Below are 23,109 nucleotides of genomic sequence, written 5' to 3'. Positions count from 1 at the left end.
GGACATTTATTGTATGCCGCTTCCTCCTCTTCCCTGTATTGTATGTTGAAATAGAAAAAGCAAGGGCACCATCATGTCTTCCAGCTTGCTGAACTCCCAAATCTGCTCAGACTCTGAGTAAGATCATAAGAAAAGCACCATACAAAATCTGAGCCATAATTTGTCCATTCTTGGTTCCGTGTAATTTGTGAGTTACAGTGGATATCTCGCCCATGACTGGCATGGCAACCAAGAAGTTTTACTACGTCTAATGCTTCTACCATTGGGGAAGCCTTTGTCAAACGTCACAACTGTGACAAGTCAGCAGCACCACTATTTTACAGCCTGCTGCCCACTTTACATTCCTTCGAATTTCAGGCGGGAAATGCTCAAACACAGACTGTGTCAACATCCCACTGTTGTTCAAAGTGGTGGGAACGAGACATGGAGACTTGAAGCCGCATTGCTTGGATGCTTTCTTGAAGTTGACCCCAACATCCCTCCCCTAATGCTGAGCCGTGATTTAATCACTCTTAAAGCTAAATAAAACAGTGGGAATGCCTTTCCCAGTTGAATCCTGTGATCTCCCAATTAAAACTATTTGGTGGGACTGGCCATAGATTTCAGTGACTTCTAGTATTCCCTTTGCTACTCTGATGAGCCTTTACAGACCACCTCATTATGAACTACAGCACCATGTAAATTTCCAACAATGCCTTGTCAAACTAGAAAAGAGATAGGTTGCTGTGAGTTTTCCAGGCTGTATGGCCATGTTCCAGAAGCATTCTCTCCTGACGTTTCACCCACATCTATGGCAGGGATCCTCAGAGATTGTGAGGTCTGTTGGAAACTAGGCAAGTGGGTTTACATATCTGTGGAATAACATCCAGGGTGGGAGAAAGAGCTCTTGTCTGTTGGAGGCAAATGTAAATGTTGCAATGGACCACCATGATTTGCATTGAATAGCCTTGCAGCTTCAAAACCTGGCTGCTTCCTGCCTGAAATCCACAAGCATGTGGATAATTTCAACAGAAAGGAGGGAAGCATGAAAATGAACTAAATTTGGCTACCAGCATTTTTTTTATATAAAAAAAACAAACTCTGAAATCAGGACAGTAAAGAAAGAACAATACTCAGAAAACCGGAGAATTCCAGACAGGAGACAATCAAGGCCAGCTAACACCTCCCAACAAAGGATTCCCTCAGCCAGGAAGCAGGTTTTGAAGCTGCAAGGCTATTCAATGCTAATCAGGCTGATCAATTGCCTCAAACCGATAAGAGTTCTTTCACTCACCTTAGACATTATTCCACAGATATATAAACCTCCCTTGTCTAGTTTCCAATAGGCATCACAACCTCTGAGGATGCCCGCCATAGATGTGGGTGAAATGTCAGGAGAGAATGCTTCTGGAACATGACCATACAGCCTAGAAAATATTGGAGCCTCCAGTGGCATTGTGGGTTAAAGGTTGGGTTGCTGACCTGAAGGCTGCCAGGTTCGAATCCAACCCTGGGAGAGCGTGGATGAGCTCCCTCTATCAGCTCCAGCTCCAGGCGGGGACATGAGAGAAGCCTCCCACAAGGATGATAAAAACATCAAAACATCTGGGCATCCCCTGGGCAACCAATTCTCTCACACCAGCTTCTCAAGTCGCTCCTGACACGAAAAAAAGCCCAGAAAATTTACAGCAACCCAGTGATTCTGACCATGAAAGCCTTCGACAACACACAGAAAAGAGATTTCACTGAAACACCAAGAATAAGATATTTACTGTAAGAGCTGTTCAACAGTAGACTTGAGTGTGTTGGAGAGACCAATTCTGCCAAGAAAACCCTGTGATAGATTTAACTTAGTGTTACCATATATCAGAAACGATTTGAAGGCACACAACAATAACAACACAGCAGTTAGTTCAGCTCAGGTCTTGCACTGTCTGGGCTTCCCATTTTCCTACGGCCTTCCACTTTCCCAAACACAGTTATCTTTCTAATGAGTCACTGAAGGAAGACTGCATTGCAGGTGAACACAGTCAGTCAAAGAAACCAGGCATTGAACTTGCAGGACTTAAGCAAAGCACTTAGCAGTCCGGAGACTTGGAGCTCTCCTTTGACCATGTCATCTAACGATATAATCAAAAGTATCACAGCTTCAATTTAGTCCTTTTGGTTAAGTGAAAGTCAAGACTTGATTTGCTCTTGGTCTCCTGTATTTATCTTTTTGATGGCCTGTGGTACCATCAAGTATTTCCAAGCCGTGGAAGGTTGAATCCATGGATGCAGGATCTGTGGATATGGAGGGACAGCTGAACCATTCTGCCTCATAATTTAAACATTAAAGGCCTGCCCTTTTCCTAAATAGATTGAGATCTGTGAACTCAATGTGTTTATTGGACTGTTACATTTAGCAAACAAAGCTTTGTTTGGAAGGATATCGTTGTAATTTGGCACAGTGGAGATAATGATCTCAGGAGTTTTCCCAATGTTGTTGAAGGGCAATATAGAACCTGAAGGAAGGAAAAGATATTACATTTTGTCATGAAACCGCATGAAAAATCAACTTAGGGTTTGTTGTGTTCCATCAAGTCATTTTTGGTCCAGTGCGCAAACCTCTACACTGCACTGACTCTCATAAGAACAATAATGCATCCTGGGCATTAGTGTTGTGCTTTCATATGGAATTGCTGTTCGTTTTGTGTAGTTTCACTCATGTTGTCTCATTTTCATATTCGTGTCCCACTAATGAAAATGGGGCGCCTATGCAAATAAAATTTTCATCTGGCTTACAAAATAAACGAAAATTTTTGGACCATTGGCTGCAATGGGAGGGCTTCCGAGGCTCATCCCCCCCCCCCCCCGCTCAGTTTTTGGGCTAAAGGGGTGAAAGTCGCCACACATGAAGGGCATTTTGACCACTTTTAGCCCACCAACATTTAAAACGTTTGGGTCTTCCCCAGAGTACTATTGTTATTAATAATATTATTAATATTAACACCCAATGGTCCACATCAGATGTAATGGGGAAGCACTTCTCTCCCAGACTCAGCTTAGGATCCCAGAATAACTATTGTTATTAATATTAATATTATTATTATTATTATTATTAATACCAATTGGTCCACATCAGATGTAATGGGGAAGCACTTCTCTCCCAGACTCAGCTTAGGATCCCAGAATAACTATTGTTCTTAATAGTAATATTATTATTAATACCCATTGGTTCACATCAGATGTAATGGGGAAGCACTTCTCTCCCAGACTCAGCTTAGGATCCCAGAATAACTATTGTTCTTAATAGTAATATTATTATTAATACCCATTGGTTCACATCAGATGTAATGGGGAAGCACTTCTCTCCCAGATTCAGCTTAGGATCCCAGAATAACTATTGTTATTAATATTAATATTATTATTAACACCCATTGGTCCACATCAGATGTAATGGGGAAGCACTTCTCTCCCAGACTCAGTTTAGGATCCCAGAATAACTATTGTTATTAATATTAATATTATTATTATTATTAACACCCATTGGTCCACATCAGATGTAATGGGGAAGCACTCCTCTCCCAGACTCAGCTTAGGATCCCAGAATAACTATTGTTATTAATATTAATATTAACACCCATTGGTCCACATCAGATGTAATGGGGAAGCACTTCTCTCCCAGACTCAGCTTAGGATCCCAGAATAACTATTGTTATTAATATTAATATTATTATTATTAACACCCATTGGTCCACATCAGATGTGATGGGGAAGTACTTCTCTCCCAGACTCAGCTTAGGGTCCCAGAATAACTATTGTTATTAATAGTAATATTAATATTATTAACACCCATTGGTACATATCAGCTGTAACGGGAAAGCAGCCCTCTATCAGCACCTGCTTATGGTTACGGGACCAAACGAAAGGAAAACGAAAGCAAGCACGATGACTGTGCAGTTTTCATTTTCGTGTCACCTCTCGTTTCCTACGAAAATGTCATCATTTATTTTGTCTAGATGAACGGTCAAAATGAAACGATAGCACAAAGGAAAGAAGGAAAAGATTATGTGCACATCTCTACTGGGCATTATTTATTTGTTACTCTCAAAACAAATTCAAGCTCTTATTTGGGAATTATTTTGTTGGACTGCATGTAGATTTGAGCCATGACAACATAATAACACAGACCTCCCTGGCATTGTTTTTGCCTCCAGGAGTTGGAGGCAGGAAGGCGCTGACCGATGCTGGCATGCACAAAGAATGGCGCTTCCCACAGGCAGCAGCCACCTGAGAATGACAACTTCTGCCCTAGACTTGACTGGTACTATGCCCATTTCTATTTACTCCATTCAAGTTATATTATATCAATTCACTATCGTACTAGTACTGATTGTTTATGAAACAATGTATTATTGAAAATGGAAAAATATAGCAATGGAAAAAACATCCACCCCACGTCAAGGCATATGATGCAGGTGCCTGTGTTCCTCCATTGTGTTCCCATAAACAAAGGACTAACATGGACCTTGCATTTAATCAGTGAAGTACAATTTGATCGCTTGGCTATTTAGGCTACTTATTAAGGCTACTGCAGTACATTTTACATGGGACTGCCTTGCAAGTTCTACTTTGATGAGCTAGTAAGGAACTGTTCATTAAAATAGACTACATTCGTATATTAGTTGGGGCCGGGCTTTAGCACAGCAGGCTAAATTGCTGTGCTGCAGAAAAATCGTGCCAATCGAAAGGTTGGCAGTTCGAACCCAGGTTGGGGGTGAGCAGCCACTGTCAGCCCCAGCTCAACTCCCCACCTAACAAGTCGAAAGCAGAAATGCGAGTAGATACATAGGGTACTGCTTTTAGCAGGGAGGTTATAAAGGTGCCCTTAAGGACATCGATCAGAGGAAAGCTCCTCGGCATGGAAGATGGAGGGACAGCACCTTCCCGTGACCGAGCACAGTCTCTGAGATGCCAGAAATAAGATGGGAAAAACTGTTTTACCTCTGTTTGTGTTGTCTGTCCTTGTTAATTGTATAATTGCATTGAATGTTTATTGTATGTGTGTTCTGTAAGCTGCTCAGAGTCCCCTTTAGGGTGAGAAGAGTGAGGTATAAATACTGTAAATAAATAAATCATAAAGTTAATCTTATTATAAGATACTAGCTGTGCCCGGCCACGCGTTGCTGTGGCGTTGTCTGGTGGTGTTGGTGAGAAATTGTTGAGGTAGTGGTGGTATTGAATGTCTGTTGTATGGTTGTCTTTATGTTTAGTATGCACACTGAAGTGGATTATATGGCAGTGTGGAGTCAAGATAATCCAGTTCGAAGCAGATAATATAAGATTCTAAATGGGTTATATAGCTGTGTGGAAGGGCCTTGAGTCTACACTGCCATATAATCCAGTTAAAATCTGATAATCTGTGGAAGAGGCCTAAGTGAGGCCTAACTGTGCCTGGGCTGAGTAGGTTGCTAGGAGACCAAGTGGGCGGAGCTTAGCCTTCAAACTGGCAGCAATTGGATAAAAACAATTATTCCTCTCCCTCTAATTAGGACTTTATTTTTCTTTTCTTTTTGTTGTATCAACCTAGAGGTGTGGATGATGGGTTGTGTTGTCAAATTTTGAGGTTGGGGGGCCTGTAGTTTTGTTGTTTTGTCCGCTGCCCTGATGCCATCACTCTTTTATATATATAGATTTCAGGGAGACAAAATTATGGATTTTGATATCACCTGTAGGTAAGCCAAGGGTCTTTTCACTGCCTTGGGTCCAGTCATCTGACTCTCTCCATTGGTGTGGAATTTGCATGACCCTGCCCACTGCCTCTCCCTTAACCCTTTCCTAGTCTTTTCTATGGCACACAACAAACAGAGGAATTTATCAGCAACTGAACATACTAGAGAGGTTTGGGAAGAATTCATCATGATGTATAGGAGTTGTAGATACTGGGATGTATAGTTCACCTGCAATCTAAGAGCACTCTTGAACTCCACCAACAATGGACCTGGAACTAGCTTGGCACACAGAACTTCCATGACCAGCAAAAAATACTGGAAGCTGTTAGGAATTGTGGGAATTGCAGTCCAAAACACCTGGAGGGCCGAAGTTTTCCCATGCCTGCGCTAAGTCAAATCTGTCCAAACATTTAGAGGAGTTTGCTCTTGCTATGACATCTAGGTCCCAGGCCTTCACCGGACGGCACCTGACTGCATGGAGCCAAGTCAAATCCCAGCATCTGTTTTAGACTTGGACTCCATTCCTTTCTCTTCCTGCACTCATCTCCTATCTCATTTCCTGCTGCGTGTGAATCGTTTTTTCCCACCTCTCTCACACCAGTAGCCCAGGACATATTTTCCAGGGTTCGCTGGGAATTCATTTATGGGAGGGGGGGGTAATAACCAAATATAGGTGTATTTATCTGAGAGTGCTCTTTATCTTGCAAATGTGTGAGAAAACATATCCATCCAGTCCCTTGCCTCGTCATGTTTTGCCATCGCTTGTTTTCCACTCAAAAGTGGAAGACGATTTGTTCCACTCACCTTGTCGACCTCTAGCTTCCCCTGCTTGATACATCTCTCTGAACTAGATGCAGCAGAAGATTAAAGGCAGAAAAGAAAAAGAAACTAGGCATCAAGTCAACAAATACAAAGGCACGATAATGGCCTTAACATCACAGAGCTATTAGGGGAGGGGGAGAGATTTTTTTCTCTCTCTCTCTCTCTCTCTTTCTCTCTCTCAAAGTGAATCAATTTCCTGCATTTGCTATATGCTATTTTTTCCCCAGGAAATCAGTCATAAGGAAAAGGGATAGAGTTCAGTGGTGAAGCTTGTGGATTCACTGGAACAAAAAAATCCCAAGGTCATTCCCAGGGATCTCCAATTTCAAGGGTTCTCTTAAGAGTAAAGATTCTATATCGGGAACATAGAAGCAGTGTATGTAGAACAAACACATCATGCGACATGCGAGGCTTGATGAATCCAAGGCTGGAGTTAAAACTGCTGGAAGAAATATTAACGTTAGATATGCAGATGACAGTGAGGAGGAGCAAAATGAAAGAAGGCTGGGCTGTGGCGCAGCTGGTTAGTAGCCAGCTGCAATAAATCACCACTGACCAAGAAGTCATGAGTTGGAAGCCAGCCCGTGTCAAATTGAGCGCCCGACCATTAAAAATAGCCCAGCTCGTTGTTGACCTAAGCAACCCGAAAGATAGTTGCATCTGCCAAGTAGGAAATTTAGGTACCACTTTGTGTAAGGAGGCTAATTTAACTAATTTATGACACCATAAAACCTTCTGGCAGCAAGTGGAAGAATGAGGAAGTACTCCATCAAGGACTCAGTGTCACAAGTGGACGGGTTGCAGTTAAACATCAAAAAAACCAAGATGAATGGCAACCAGACTGATTGATAACTGGTAAATAGAGGAAGAAAACGTGGAGGCAGTGACAGACTTTGTATTTCTTTATTGGGCCAGGCTGTGCCACAGCTGGTTAGTAGCCAGCTGCAGTAAATCACTACTGACCGAAAGGTCATGAGTTTGAAGCCAGCCCGGGTCAGAGTGAGCTCCAGACCATTAATAGCCTAGCTCGCTGTTAACCTATGCAGCTCGAAAGACAGTTGCACCTGTCGAGTAGAAAATTTAGGTACCACTTTATGTGGGGAGGCTAATTTAACAAATTTATGACACCATAAAACCTTCTGGCAGCAAGTGGAAGAATGAGGAAGTACTCCATAAAGGACTCAGTGTCACAAGTGGACGGTGAAGTGGCTGGAATCGAACCTACCCTCATGAAGCCAGAAGCTGAAAAATGTTAAATTGCTTCTGTGTCTGTCTATATATGTTGTATGTCTAATGGCACTGAATGTTTGCCATGTATATGTGCATTGTGATCCGTCCTGAGTCCCCTTCGGGGTAAGAAGGGCAGAATATAAATACTGTAAGTAAATAAATAAACATTCAATGCCGTTATACAATTGACAAGACAGACAGTACATAAACAGAGGCAAGGCTTCCCTCTTTTTTTCATTTCTGTCATCTGGAGGCTGTGCTCGGCCCGGCCATGGGGAGGTGCTGTTGTTTCATTATTCCATGCTGAGGAACCTTGTTGTCCATGGACGCCTTCCTGATCGAAGTACTGACATGTTTTTCAGGGGTGCTTTTTATCTCCCCGCCAAAACAGTACCTATTTATCTACTCATATTACTGTTTTCGAACTGCTAGGTAGACAGAAGCTAGGCTGCTGGCAGGAACTCACCCCGACCCATGGCTTGAACTCCCAACCCTTCGGGGTGAGAAAGAAGGGCGGGATATAAAATACTGTAAATAAATACATCCCGGAAAACTCACAGCAACCCAGTGAGTCCGGCCATGAAAGCCTTTGACAACATATTTGAATGTATATACACTGGGTCCTTGATATCTACTAAGCTTTGGTTCCAACAGCACACACACACACCATGGATACCACAATACACAAACAATGCTCAAGTGTCCTTATATACAATAACTAGCTTTGCCCAGCCACGCGTTGCTGTGGCTTATGGGAATCCTTTGTTGGCCAGGTGGAATAGCAGTGAATAGCCTTGCAGTCTCAAAGCCTGGCCGTTTTCTGGAGTAGCTGGGGCTTTTTGTTGTATGAACGTAGAGGCATGGGTGAGGGGTTGTGCTGCTAAGTTTAGTGTTTCTGGGATGTGTAGTTTTGTTGTTTTGTCCTAGGCCAAAATTTCATTACCCTTTTATATATATAGACTAGACTTTGCTGTGGCAAAGTATGGTGGTATGGGAAATAAAAGTATTGAGGAATTGGTGGTAGTTAAGGTAAAGGGTAAAGGTTTTACCTTACATTAAGTCCATTATAAATGGGTTATATAGCTGTGTGGAAGAGCCTTGAGTCTACACTGCAATATAATCCAGTTCAAATCAGATAATCTGTATTTTATAGGCAGTGTGCAAGAGGCCTAAGTGAGGCCTAACTCTGCCTGTCCCCTGAGCTGAGTGGGTTGCTAGGAGACCAAGTGGGTGGAGCTTAGCCTTCTAACTGGCAGCAATTGGATAAAAACAATTATTCCTCTCCCTCTAATTAGGATTTTATTTTTATTTTATTTTTGTTGTATGAACGTAGAGGCATGGATGAGGGATTGTGCTGCCAAGTTTAGTGTTTCTGGGATGTGTCGTTTTGTTGTTTTGTCCTAGGCCGAAATTTCATTACCCTTTTATATATATAGATTTGGAGCAAGCAAGGGGGAGGTATAGATCAACAGAAAACGATAACAGATACTCACTCCATGCTTTTTTTTCCGTATCAGGAGCAACTTGAGCAACTCCATGCTGCAAGCCTGGTTAATGGGCTCTTAGTTTCCAGGGCTACCAATGTGCTGCTTTTCATGGTCATTTATTCCCTTGGTGGGCATCAATCCCATCCCGACACAGATTATCAAGCTGCCAGCATCCGTCAAACTATATACCCTTAACCGCGCCGCTTCCAAATATCATAAAGTGAGGCTCATTGTGAGCCATTATCCTTTGAGTCCTGTCTGAACGGAGGTGATAAGAGCAGAAGAGTGTTCTTTGCAGGACGGGAGAGATTGGAAGATCGCCCGGCTTTCCATCACCGTGCCACAAAAGGATACGCATTTTCGTCTGGTTGTCCCTTTTGCGGCTGGGTGAATGGCACATCTTCTGATGGCTTGATGGCAATTGGTTGTGGGGTTAGGTGGCTGTTTGTTTTAATTGTTAAAGTAGGAATGATTGTATATAGAATTGTTTAAATGTAATTGAGTCATGGTGGTGCAATATGTGCTGGAGATTGCATCATGCACTGTGTACAGTTTACTATGCCAGTGTGTAAAGGGTTAAGTGCCTGCAAACTTGGATTGCATCAGACAGCAGAGTCTGGGATAAATTGCCCTCTGCTTCCTATCTTTTTTTCCTCTTCTCTGGATTCCTTCCCGTGTGTGCCTACGTGAGAGCTGTGTATTGTCTTGTGGAATTCCATTCGTGAGTAAACTTTTGATAGAGAGCTGAAGACTCCAGCGTCATCATTTATCTAGTGTTTTCTTGTCAGTGACTTCTGCTGCGCGTGTGCCTAGCAAAATCGCTCTGACATTAATTGCCGGAATCACTGTGTTGCTGTGAGTTTTCCGGGCTGTATGGCCATGTTCCAGAAATTCAGAGGGTTTAACACAGGCATGGGCAAACTTTGGCTCTCCGGGTGTTTTGGACTCCAACTCCCACCATTCCTAACAGCCTTAAGGGGAAAGGAAAGGGCCTGAGGCTGTTAGGAATGGTGGGAGTTGGAGTCCAAAACACCCGGAGAGCCAAAGTTTGCCCATGCCTGGTTTGGCACAAGTTGATCTGCATTTGCAATACTCTCAGACTTTAGTTCCTCCGGCTCGTTCGTGTTGGTGCCGCCGTCCGGCTTTTCTCGGTCCGCTTTGGGAGCCGGGCTGTGGCTCTTTGCCAGGGACATGCCTGCCTGTGTCGAGTGGCCGGGGTGTGTCCCCCGGTATTTCCTGAAGTTATTCTTTTGCATTTCCCTTTCCCCCTATTAATAGATTCTGAGCCTGTCTTAAGCTGTGTCACCAAGGTGGTTGGAGCGAGAGGAAGTCCTTCCCCAGAAAGGAAACATTCCTGGACAAGGAATAAACTCCCAACAGCAGGGACCCCAAAATGAGTGGGCGAAGGTGGAGGAGGATGGGAAGGGACCACTTAAAATATATATATATTCTTGATCTGTATTCGTTTGAATTTTTTTTTCGTGTCAGGAGCCACTTGAGAAACTGCAAGTCGCTTCTGGTGTGAGAAAATTGGTCGCCTGCAAGGACGTTGCCCAGGAGATGCCCAAATGTTTTGATGTTTTACCATCCTTGTGGGAGGCTTCTCTCATGTCCCCGCATGGAGCTGGAGCTGACAGGGGGAGCTCATCCACGCTCTCCCCGGATTAGTTTGAATGACCTGCAATAGATAAATGCACAGATCCGGGGAGGAGGAAGAGGAGGAGGAGGAGGAGTAATAATAATCCAGCATATCTATCTTGTTCGCTGTGTCATACTATGTTGTTGTGTCAATAATAATAATAAAAATAAAAATAATATAGTTTATTTTCCTGCCAACCTAGCAGTTCGAAAACATGCAAATGTGAGTAGATCAATAGGTACTGCTCCAGCGGGAAAGTAACAGCACTCCATGCAGTCATGCCAGCCACATGACCTGGAGATATCTATGGACAACGCTGGCTCTTTGGCTTAGAAATGGAGATGAGCAACAACCCCCAGAGTCAGTCACGACTGGATTTAACGTCAGGGGAAACCTTTACCTTACTATAGTTTATTTATATTCCGTTCTATCTCCCCGAGGGGACATCCCAGAAACACATTTAATGTTTCTGGGATGTGTAGTTTTGTTGTTTTGTCCTAGGCCAAAATTTCATTACCCTTTTATATATATAGACTAGCTGTGCCCGGCCACGCGTTGCTGTGGCAAAGTATGGAAGAAAAAAAAAACATAATTTCACAATATATATAGTTACAATTATATTATTTAAACTATATATATTGTGAAATTATGTTTTTTTTTTCTTGAAATGACACACCACCCAAGTCATGCTAGGTTTTTTGGTGAATTTTGACACACCAAGTGCAAAAGATTGCCCATCATTGCCCTAGACCCTTTTCACACTTATTGTTTTCAATCCAGGTGTTGGCCATTTCATTTTTTTCTGCCTAAGCGTAGCACCATAAATTTCTCCTTATTGAAACTTTGCATCTTTTCAGGAGATGCCTCCACTCCTTCAACTGGAACTACACCAAGTGGGTCTGTAGCAGCAGCAGCAGCAACCACAGTCAAGCCCAGCATTGCACCTTCTGGAATCCCTGCTTCTTCGACACTCAAACCAACAACTTCAAAAACTCTTCTCGCCACGACGGCCAGTATGACGACAGCTAAGAGTGTCCCTGCTGCAACCACAAAAGAGACACTGAAAACCACTTTGGTTGCTTCCACAAGAGCACCCGCTGCATCAGCACCGTCCTCTATCAACCCACTTTCTGCATCTGTGTCGAGCAAAACTACTGGGGTGATGAGTGTCACAACTGCTTCTAAACCTCCCGCAGCCCCACCAACTTCATCTCCCACTGGCCCAAAAGGAGCAAGTCCATCCGTTCTGCCAAGCAGTGATTCATCTAGCAAAGGGACAACGACGACGAGACCCCCTCTGTCCTCGCCATCGAAGAGCACATTATCTCCTATTGTCGCCAAAGGTACTTCCCCACTGAGTCAAAATTGAACATGCTGAGAAACTCTGTTGGCATTTCTTCCCATGTATTCTTGATGGAGCTTATACTTTATTGCCCAGGGAACAAAGGGAAGCAAACTTATTCATTGACTCGGGTGTAGCAGAATATGGAGCAGGGTGGACTGTAACATTTTGGATTCGGGGAGGGACATCAATGCCCATGTGTCACAATTGTTGTTACTATTTAAAGTACAGTCCTCCCTCCACATTTGTGGTTTTGACACCTGATACTTGGTGATGACAGTTGTAGAAATATATATAAAATGTAATGTACATTTGTAGGACTGAGTAAACAACAAAACCACTGAACCAAATCACACCAAATTTGGCCACAAAAGACATAGTCATCCAATCTATGTCTTTCAAACAAAAAAACCTGGAAAATAAAGTCCAAATTAGGAATGAGGAAGAGCCGTTTCCAACCCTGGTTGCTGGTCAGAAGGGTAGGCCCTGCCCCCTTTAGGCCCCGCCCACTTCATCTCCTAGCAACCTCGGCCACAATAGCGCCAAGGTACAGACAGGGTTCAGGCTTTTGAGGCTACAAGGCTATTCACTGCTATTCCACCTGGCCAACAAAGCATTCCCATAAGCCACAGCAATGCGTGGCCGGGCACAGCTAGTAAATAGATAAATAGAAGCTTTACCACAGTTTCTGAATCAAGATAAACCCTGCAGTATAATAAAATGTCACTCAGGCATGTGCAACAAGTAACAGTATCTTTACTTTAGTTCAAAAGTTCAAACAGGGCAACAAAATATATAACAGTCTTTCTGAATTCACACAGAGAACATAGGAATAAATAGTCTCTTTAAATATGCCTCATTTGCCTTATAAATAACTAGGCTTCAGAGAGTATGGCAGCCATTTCCTCCCTGACCGTTTTCAGTCAGCGCTCTCCTCCCTCTCCGAGATGAAAGTGGCAGTTAAAACCGTTTACCTCAGCATCGGAATCCTTCCTTGCTTAGTTTTCCCATATACCTCACAACCTCTGAGGATGCCTGTTATAGATGTGGGCAAAACATCAGGAGGGAATACTTCTGGAACATGGCCATACAGCCCGAAAACACACAACAACCTCGCAGTAGGATCCTCTTATCCATGGGTGATAATGGTCCCCACTAGACTGTGTTAATGCAAAATCGAACACAGTTGAATTGCCGCACTTCCATTCCCAAGATATCATAAGGTTGTATTAGAGAACCTAGAGATTCCTAGATTGATATCCTTTCTAGAAATTTTTAGGCCCCACAAGGCAGATGTGTGGTCACTTCTGGGGAAAATATACCATATAGCAAATTTCTAGAGAGACCATTTATCCTCTGGGCTCGGGTCAATGAAACCGCAAATACGGGTTTCACTGTTATTGGGGTCTTACTGTTATGTTGATGCAGAAGTGATAGCATTTTAAATATTGCCATGCTGTAATTTTTCTCTTTCAAACTTTCCTCTTCATGAAAGTGCCAACTAGCCCTGGTGCAACTGCAAGTCACAGGCCTACTACAGCTCCGGGACATGGTAGCAGTGTTGTGCCTCCGGGAAGTGCCGCTACTACAAAGGAGAAAACGACTGGCCCCACTACGGTGTCCGTTGTGACAACCACCGCAAAGCCAGGGCCTCTATCACCCAAGGGATCAGTGCCAACAACAACAGCAACAAAACACGAAGGAAAGAAAGACAGTGCAACTACATTGGTTCCGTTGGGAGCACCACCGCCCACGCCAGATTCAACCCATACGGCTGCCGCAACCACTCGTGCACCAACACTGTCTCCAGAGCACCATTCTCCACCTCCTGCCAGCGGGACTATTCAGGCTCCGTTTCAAGCCCAAACAAAGGTAAACATTACGACTCAATGGGGTTGGAAATGTTGGCTCCAATGTCAATGAGGCATTGTATCTTACTTACTTAGGTGATCCCTCGTTGACCATGTATGATGGCCTTCCAAGTGTAGTGTCTTGGATACGTAGGTGACTATAGAGCCTTATTCTTGACCTGCATGTTCTTCCACAGTGAGAGCATCTGTTTCCAGGTGGAAGGTGGTCCCAGTCAGGGTTGGCTTCACGTGCCTTCCTCTTGGCTGTGCACCAACATCCACACATTTAAAAAACAGCCGTTTCCAAGCATTGCATCTATTTGGGATTGAACTATGAAGGTACTATCCAAGTGGAGCAATATTTGTTATCCATAGCAGAGCAGATTGCAATGTAGGCAGTGCTATTATATGAGTTTATGGTAGAAAACAGAAGATAGAAAACAGGCTCGGGCTGTGGCGCAGGCTGGAGAGTAGCTGCAATGAATCACTGCAATGAATCACTCGGACCAGGAGGTCATGAGTTCGAGGCCCGCTCGGAGCCTATGTTTGTTTGTCTTTGTTCTATGTTAAAAGGCATTGAATGTTTGCCTATATGTGTAATGTGATCTGCCCTGAGTCCCCTTCGGGGTGAGAAGGGCAGAATATAAATGCTGTAAATAAATAAATAAATAAATAAATAAAATGTGCAGAATAAATATGAGAGAACAAAAGAGTGGCCAAAGCGCTGCTTGTGATCTCTAAAACCCTATACGGCTTGGATACAGTCTGCTTGAAAGACCTTCTCTTCGTGAATGAGTATTATAATGTCATCACATTTTTTTATTGTGTCAGAAGCGACTTGAGAACATACTGCAAGTCGCTTTTGGTAAGAGAGAACTGGCCGTCAACAGAGACGTTGCCCAGAGGACACCCAGATGTGTTACCATCCTGATGGGAGGCTTCTCTCATGTCCCCACAAGCTAGAGATGACAGACAGGAGTTCATCCTGTCTCATAGATTCGAACCCAACCTTCAGTTCAGCCGGCACAAGGGTTTAACCCATTGTGCCACCACCATGGCTCCTATGTAATTGCATTGGGCCACAGTTGTGAATCAATACTGTTTGACACCATGGCTCAATGTAGATGTCAAGATTGTCTTGAATCATGAACCTGTCTCTGGGGATATTAGTTACCCCTCCTAATTTGGTGTCATTCGCAAATTTGATGTGCCTTCCAATCCATCATCCAAGTCTTTTATAGAAAGGTTGAACAACAGACCCAAGGCAGAACCCAGGTGCCTCATTTTAAATATCTGAAGCACAACTTTCCAAACTGTGTTTCAGAAGACTTTAGTGCAGGCATGGGCAAACCTTGGCCCTCCAGACGTTTTGGACTTCAACTCCCACCATTCCTAACAGCCTACCAGCTGTTAGGAATGGTGGGAGTTGAAGTCCAAAACATCTGGAGGGCCAAAGTTTGCCCATGCCTGGGTTAGATAGACACTTTATAAAGGTGTTTTGGTATATACTTTTTGCATGACAGATACTTGGACTAGATGAACCTCGTGGCTTCTTCCAATTCTAAGATTTTCTATTTCGGGGTTTTTTGTTCCGTCTCCAGGTTGTTTGTGAGAAGGCGATTCCATCTGAATACCCAGGAATTATTCTGACCTTCAATGATTCCACACCATGCGTAAGTACATCTTGGTGGACCTTCTCTTTTCATAAAAAAATACTTGTCTTCACAAGATCCCATCATGGCAATCATGAGAATAAATGTCAGCGGAAGCTGCCTACCTAGAATGATGTTTCCATGTAAATCATTCTTACCAGGTTCTTCGATTATTGCATCAGAGAGTTTAAAGCAGTTTGGAAAAATAAACAGCCAGAAGGAGACACAAGGTCACAAGAAGTCGTCTTTAGCAGGCATGGGCAAACTTTGGTCTTCCAGGTGTTTTGGACTCCAACTCCCACCATTCCTAACAGCCTCAGGCCCTTTCCTTTTCCCCCTCAGCCGCTTAATCTGGATTATATGGCAGTGTAGAAGGGGCCCAAGTAGCAGCCATCCATGACAAATATGTGTAGTCATCACAGAGACAATTATTTTCTGAAGTGGGCAAGTCGTTTAAGTCTAAATGGCAACACGATCCAATTTGTTAATGGAATCCTACGCATTCATCTCTTGAGCTGCTATTTTCGGGTTTCAATTTCGACTTACAACGTGTGGCTTGGAAGCTCTGAATTCTTGGCATCCCCTCAAAACTGGTCCAGCTGGGATTTTTTTTTTATCATTTCATGTGTTTGCTCTGCATAAATCATCACCCTGTAAAGTGCTTGGAGCAATGCCCAATAAATTAGAGGATGTATTACGATTCAAGTAAAAATAGAGTGTGGGACAATTATTAGGCAGTCAACTTTGAAGGCATGCATTATAAAGCTTGGAAAATTGGTATTATCAGCAACAGTGTTCCAGTCTAGGGCTTGGAAGGTAAACAGGCTCAACTGTGGTGCAAGTAGCCCTGTGTGTGTGTGTTCTTGTTGTTATTGTTGTTGTTAACTTCCTGAAGAAACAAGGTTGTCAATTATATGTAGGTTTCTGTTGTTGAAGGCTTTCATGGAATCACTGTGTTGCTGTGAACTTTCCGGGCTGTATGGCCATGTTCCAGAAGCATTCTCTCCTGACGTTTTGCCCATGTCTGTGGTAGGCATCCTCAGAGGTTGTGAGGTCTGTTGGAAACTAGGCAAGTGGAGGTTATGTATCTGTGGAATAACGCCCAGGGTGGGAGAAAGAACTCTTGTCTGTTTGAGACAAGTGTGAACATTGCAATTGACCACCTTGATTTGCATTGAATAGCCTTTCAGCTTCAAAGCCTGGCTGCTTCCTGCCTGGAGAGAATCCTTTGTTGGGAGGTGTTAGATGGCCCTGATTGTTTCCTATATGTAGGTTGTCTGTAATATGGAGAACATAAATCGGGAGATGTATCGTAAGTTTTGCATAAAGAGAACTATGGCCCCTTTTACACTACCCTATAAAATCCAGATGATTTGTACTGGATTATATGGTAGTGTAGACTCAGATAATCCAGTTCAAAGCAGATAATGTGGATTGTCTGTCAAAACCTTGCTGATCCAAACTAAGGCCCCTTGTACACTGCTATATAATCCAGGTTATCTGATTATATAGCAGTGTAGAAGTGGCCTTAGTTTGGACCAGCAAGGTTTTGGATTTCAGATTTCCTTTGGATTTCAGCATACTTGTGTTTGCACAGACATACATGATGAAATATCTTGGAAATGGGACCTAAGAATAAATATGAAATTATTTACCTTCCATATACATCTTGTAAGGTAAAGGTTTCCCCTGACGTTAAGTCCAGTTCTATCTGACTCTGGGGGTTGGTGCTCATCTCCATTTGTAAGCCAAAGAGCCAGCGTTGTCCATAGACACCTCCAAGGTCATGTGGCCGGCATGACTGCATGGAGTGCCGTTACCTTCCCACCAGAGCAGTACCTATTCATCTACTCACATTGTCATATTTTGAACTGCTAACTTAGCAGAAGCTAGAGCTAACAGTGGAGCTCACCCTGCTCACTGGATTCGAACCTACAACCTTTTAGTCAGCAAGTTTAGCAGCTCAGTGGTTTAACCTGCTGCACCACCGGGGTCTCAATACACCTTGTACACATCACCTCTAAAGGAAGTTGTATACGATATTTTTAAATAATTTTGCGCATCTAAGTTTGTATCCTTTGAACCACTAGAAAGCCAAAGTTATTGTTATTTCAGTCACTCATGTGGGCAGTTTTGGATTTCCAAGTATTTAGGGATTTTCAAATTCTGGATAAAGGACTCTCAGGCTGAAACATGTTACTGCTTTAAAATGCAATAGAGCTAATGTTATCTCATTACTTGTTCCCAACGGCATTCCACGTTTTGAGCTGCATCCCCCACTAAGCTTAATCCTGAGTGTGTAAATATGCCCGGCTTCTTTCGGTTCTCCTTCCTAGTGTTTACAGCTACAGCAGCTGCGATATCATTCTGGCAGCCAAGCCGGGACATCTGCAGCTTTTATTTCCATAGGGTTATAGTTCCAATCTGAAATGCTAATGATAACATAGTAATTGTTTTTCTAAAACGGATACTAATGCAACACATAGAGATGTTTCATGCCCCCTTGTTTTTACTAGTTCTCATCATTATCTATACAACCATAATAATAATTCGGTTCCAGTTCCCAGCTCTGCCTCAGGGAGTGGATATCACAAGACATATGACTCTTTTTTGTATGTGTTTCACAACAAACAATGAAGACTGAAAGCATCCCATTCCAGATGAAGGTCTTCTCTATCTATGCAGGTGTATAGTCGATGATAAAGGAGGGAAAAGGACATTATCCTGGTCTCTTTCACAGTGCAGCATTATAGCACTTTGATGCAACCAGCTTTCATGGCTGCATCCTAAGGAGTTCTGGAATTTGTACTTTGTTGAGGCTCCAAAGATACCTGGCAGATAAATCTGAATACTTTCTGACAATATAAATCCTACAATTCCTTCAGATGGACATATGATCGCAAACATTTATTTATTTATTACGGTCGATGACCAGCAACATAAAATTTACAAGCATCAGAATAGCATAGAAACATATGCAATTAGATATTAAGAAACACAGTGAAACACAGTGTTTGATACCAGCAAACATGGTATCAAAGTGCGATATGGTTGTTGTTGTTGTTTATTTATTCACTTGCTTCCAACTCTTTGTGACCTCATGGACCAGTCCATGTTGGCCTTCGCTACCCCCAGTTCCTTCAAGGTCAAGCCAGTCACTTCAAGGATACCATTCATCCATCTTATTTATTTGTTTATTTATTTGCAGCATTTATATTCCGCCCTGAGTCCCCGGATCACATTGCACACAAAAAGGCAAACATTCAATGCCATAACATAGAACAAAGATAGAGACAAGACGCAGGCACGGGCTGGCCTCGAACTCATGACCTCTTGGTCAGAATGATTTGTTGCAGCTGGCTGCTAACCAGCCTGCACCACAGCCCAGCGCTCTTGGTCGGCCCCGCTCTTGCTCTTGGTCGGCCCCTCTTCCCTTTTCCTTCCAATATCCCCAGCATCATTCTCTTCTCCAAGCTTTCCTGTCTTCTCATGATGTGGCCAAAGAACTTCATCTTTGCCTCTAATATCCTTCCCTCCAGTGAGCAGCCATTGGGCATTATCTCATGGAGTTTGGACTGGTTGGATCTTCTTGTGGTCCAATATGGTTGGTCCATCACATTTGCAGGTTTACATTTAACAGGTTTGGTTGTAGGCAGATTTGATTCATATAGTCTCTTTTAGATATCTCTAGGTCCTCCCGTGCAACCTGTAGTCAACTTCCACTGGTAGTTGATCATAGTGACTCATTTAGAGAAGGAATCCCACTGGCGCATTCCCAAAATACCTGGGAGTCACTCTGGACCATCCTGTGACTTACAAGAAGAACTGCTTGACTGTCAAGCAAAAAGTGAGTGCTAGAAATAATATCATAAGATATCAACCTGGGGATCACAACTAGACACAGTGAAGACATCTGCCCTTGTGCTTTGCTACTTCACTGCTGAATACCCATGCCCAGTATGGAATAAAACAGTGGATGTGGCTCTTAATGAGACATTATCAACCCTAACCCTAACCCTACACCATATACCGCTGGAGAAATTATACTGCTTAACTGGTATTGCATCACTTGACATCCGCCAGGAAGTAGCAGTCAATAATGAAAGGACCAAGGCATTGACATCTCCAGCCCATCCTCTGTTCCAATATCAGCCAGCATGCTAATGCCTTAAATCAAGAAACAGCTTCCTAAGATCTACAGCAGTGGTTCTCAACCTGGGGTCCCCAGATGTTTTTGGCCTACAACTCCCAGAAATCCCAGCCAGTTTACCATCTGTTGGGATTTCTAGGAGTTGAAGGCCAGAAACATCTGGTTGAGAACCACCGATCTACAGAGATACTCTCAGGAACACTTCAGCAAACAAGAGTCCAAAAGTGGCAGGCTAAAACCCAGAACCTCAATCAGTGGCTGAGACCGGATGAGAACCACTGATCTACAGAGATACTCACAGGAGCACTTCAGCAAGCAAGAGTCCAAAAGTGGCAGGCTAAAACCCAGAACCTCAATCAGTGGCTGAGACTGGATGAGAACCACTGATCTACAGAGATACTCACAGGAGCACTTCAGCAAGCAAGAGTCCAAAAGTGGCAGGCTAAAACCCAGAACCTCAATCAGTGGCTGAGATTGGATGAGAACCACTGATCTACAAAGATACTCACAGGAGCACTTCAGCAAGCAAGAGTCCAAAAGTGGCAGACTAAAACCCGGAACCTCAATCAGTGGCTGAGACCGGATGAGAACCACTGATCTGCAGAGATACTCACAGGAGCACTTCAGCAAGCAAGAGTCCAAAAGTGGCAGACTAAAACCCGGAACCTCAATGAGTGGCTGAGACCGGATGAGAACCACTGATCTACAGAGATACTCACAGGAGCACTTCAGCAAGCAAAAGTCCAAAAGTGGCAGGCTAAAACCGGGAACCTCAATCAATGACTGAAGCTGAATGAGAGACTCCTGGGCACACAGAAAACTGGACGACTTGGAAGGTGCTGAAAAGACCACGCTCTGGCACCACGAGGTGCAGAGACCTTAAGAAATGGGGCTACAAAGTGGAGTCCACAACAAGAGCAAACCACAGGCCACTTACTACAATGCAACCTGAGCCCGGCCACATGCACAATGGAGGAACTTCATATAGCAATACCAGATACACTCCAAGTGGCAAACTTCTGGTCAAAGAAAATCTAGCCAAATTTTTAACTTTGTTTGTGGGTTCTTTCTACATTATAGCTGTATTCCCAATTTTCTTGACGTGACAAATATCTAGAGATTTCTAAAGAATGTCCTCTCATTTCAAGGAGGTGTTTTTATTCGTGATGTCTCCACTTTGGCAACAATCTTGTGTCCCTAAACCTCCTGGAAATGTAATTGTATGGTGTCATTGTATCCCGGTTCCCTGGCAAAAAAGAAGAGGCACCCCTCGGTGACTGAATGAACGATTTCTGCTTCCTTTCATGTTCCCGCTGTGCGATAGCATCACCCGGAGAGCATCTCCAATGACTTTCCCAACACCTGTTGCAAATATATAATTCATCATTTCAGAGCTGCCTCGTCCGTGCCTTCCCTTTCCTTGACCTCCTTTGCTTTCCCTGCTGTTTTGCACGCAGCTGCTTCTTGGAAACCAGCAAGGCGATTACTTACAAATGTTGCAAATGTTACACCAGGCATGGGCAAACTTGGGCCCTCCAGGTGTTTTGGACTTCAACTCCCACCATTCCTAACAGCCTACCGGCTGTTAGGAATGGTGGGAGTTGAAGTCCAAAACACCTGGAGGGCCCAAGTTTGCCCATGCCTATGTTACATCTGTCTCGTACTCCCTTTTGTTGATTCAAGTGCCATTACCTCATTTTGGGGTGGGATGTTAGTTTTAGGTTCCTGCCAGTGTGGGAAGGAGATTAGCTCAGATTGTCAGAGCCTGTTAAGTCTCGCCAAAGAATGCGAAGCACTTCAAAGGCTTACAAGGGTGCAAAGTGGTGGTGGCGGGAAGAAATACGAAGGGAAATGGGCCTCGTCCAGTCAGACCAGGAACGGACTCGGCATTGCTACTCCCGGCTGGAAAGCACTGCCTTTACGACTGTCCCTCATCTGTGTCCCCAGCGTGTACTTAAAATGACCCTTCCTGGAACTTAATTTCCCTCCAGACCTATATTCAGATTTCCAAAACAAGTTTTATGTATTAAAAATGCAAAATAGGCACGCTGTATTACCAGGGTGGCCTTTGCTGGGTTGTTTTCAAGAACAGTACATTCTTTTGCTGTGAGGTTTTGGGGCTGCATGGCCATTTTTCCAGCAGCATTCTCTCCTATCGTTTCACCTGCATCTGTGGCTGTTATTTATTTATTTATTTATTTATTTACGGTATTTATATTCCGCCCTTCTCACCCCGAAGGGGACTCAGGGCGGATCACATTACACATATAGGCAAACATTCAATGCCTTTAACATAGAACAAAGACAAACAAACATAGGCTCCGAGCGGGCCTCGAACTCATGACCTCCTGGTCAGAGTGATTCATTGCAGTTAATTGCACTGGCTTGCTCTCCTGCCTGTGCCACAGCCCGGGCCTATCTTCAGAGGTTCTGTTGGAGGTGAGGCAAGTGGAGTGTATATGAGGGTTGAATGAAAAGTAATGCCTCCACCTTCGTGACTTGGGTTTGGATGGGAATATTTTAATAAATCAAGTGCAGAAATATTCCTTAGAATGTGCTCTTTAACTACCACTATTCACTTTAGGTTGTTGTATGTTGTAGCTAGTAGATGTAGCTATTCAATGCAAATTAGGGTGATTAACTGGAACATTTACGCTGGCCTCCAACTGACAAGAGTTCTTCCCTCACCCTGGACTTCCCAAAGATATATATATAAACATTCCTTGCTTAGTTTCTCCATACCTCACAACCTCTGAGGATGCCTGCCATAGATGTGGGCGAAACGTCAGGAGAGAATACTTCTGGAACATGGCCATACAGCCCGAAAGACATACAACAACCCAGCATTGGAAAGGTTTGTCTCTTGCCTGGGGGGCATCCTTTGTTCAGAGTCATTAGCCATCCTTGGGGCTCCTCTGCCCTCAGAGTGTTGCTTCCCATCTACTGTTCTGATTTTTGAGTTTTTTAATACTGGTAGCCAGATTTTGTTCATTTTCATGGTTTCTTCCTTTCTGTTGAAGTTGTCCACATGCTTGTGGATTTCAATGCCTTCTCTGTGTAGTCTGACATGATAGTTGTTGGAGTGGTCAAGCATTTCTGTGTTCTCAAATAATATCCTGTGTCCAGGCTGGTTCATCAAATGCTCTGCTATGGCTGATTTCTCTGGTTGAATTAGTCTGCCGTGCCTTTCATGTTCTTTGACTCTTGTTTGGACAATGCTGCGTTTGGTGGTCCCTATGTAGAC

General features: G+C 43.5%; 1 protein-coding gene across 3 annotated transcripts in view; it reads left to right on the top strand.

The window, feature by feature from the left end:
- The window catches only part of podxl (podocalyxin like), a 91,858-nt gene that overhangs the window by 51,324 nt on the left and 17,425 nt on the right, over positions 1-23,109 (top strand). For 2 of the 3 annotated variants that reach the window (XM_062983319.1, XM_062983318.1), the window contains exons 2-4: positions 11,729-12,214; positions 13,709-14,085; positions 15,665-15,736. In XM_062983319.1, the coding sequence (XP_062839389.1) occupies positions 11,729-12,214; positions 13,709-14,085; positions 15,665-15,736 (935 nt within the window). Of the gene's footprint in view, positions 1-4,178; positions 4,286-11,728; positions 12,215-13,708; positions 14,086-15,664; positions 15,737-23,109 lie in introns of all 3 variants that reach the window. The other variant, XM_062983320.1, reaches the window with a different exon arrangement.

The sequence above is a fragment of the Anolis carolinensis genome, chromosome 5 (genome assembly GCF_035594765.1).
Source record: "Anolis carolinensis isolate JA03-04 chromosome 5, rAnoCar3.1.pri, whole genome shotgun sequence".
NCBI lineage: Eukaryota > Metazoa > Chordata > Lepidosauria > Squamata > Dactyloidae > Anolis > Anolis carolinensis.
This window is presented reverse-complemented; position numbering and strand designations above follow the sequence as displayed.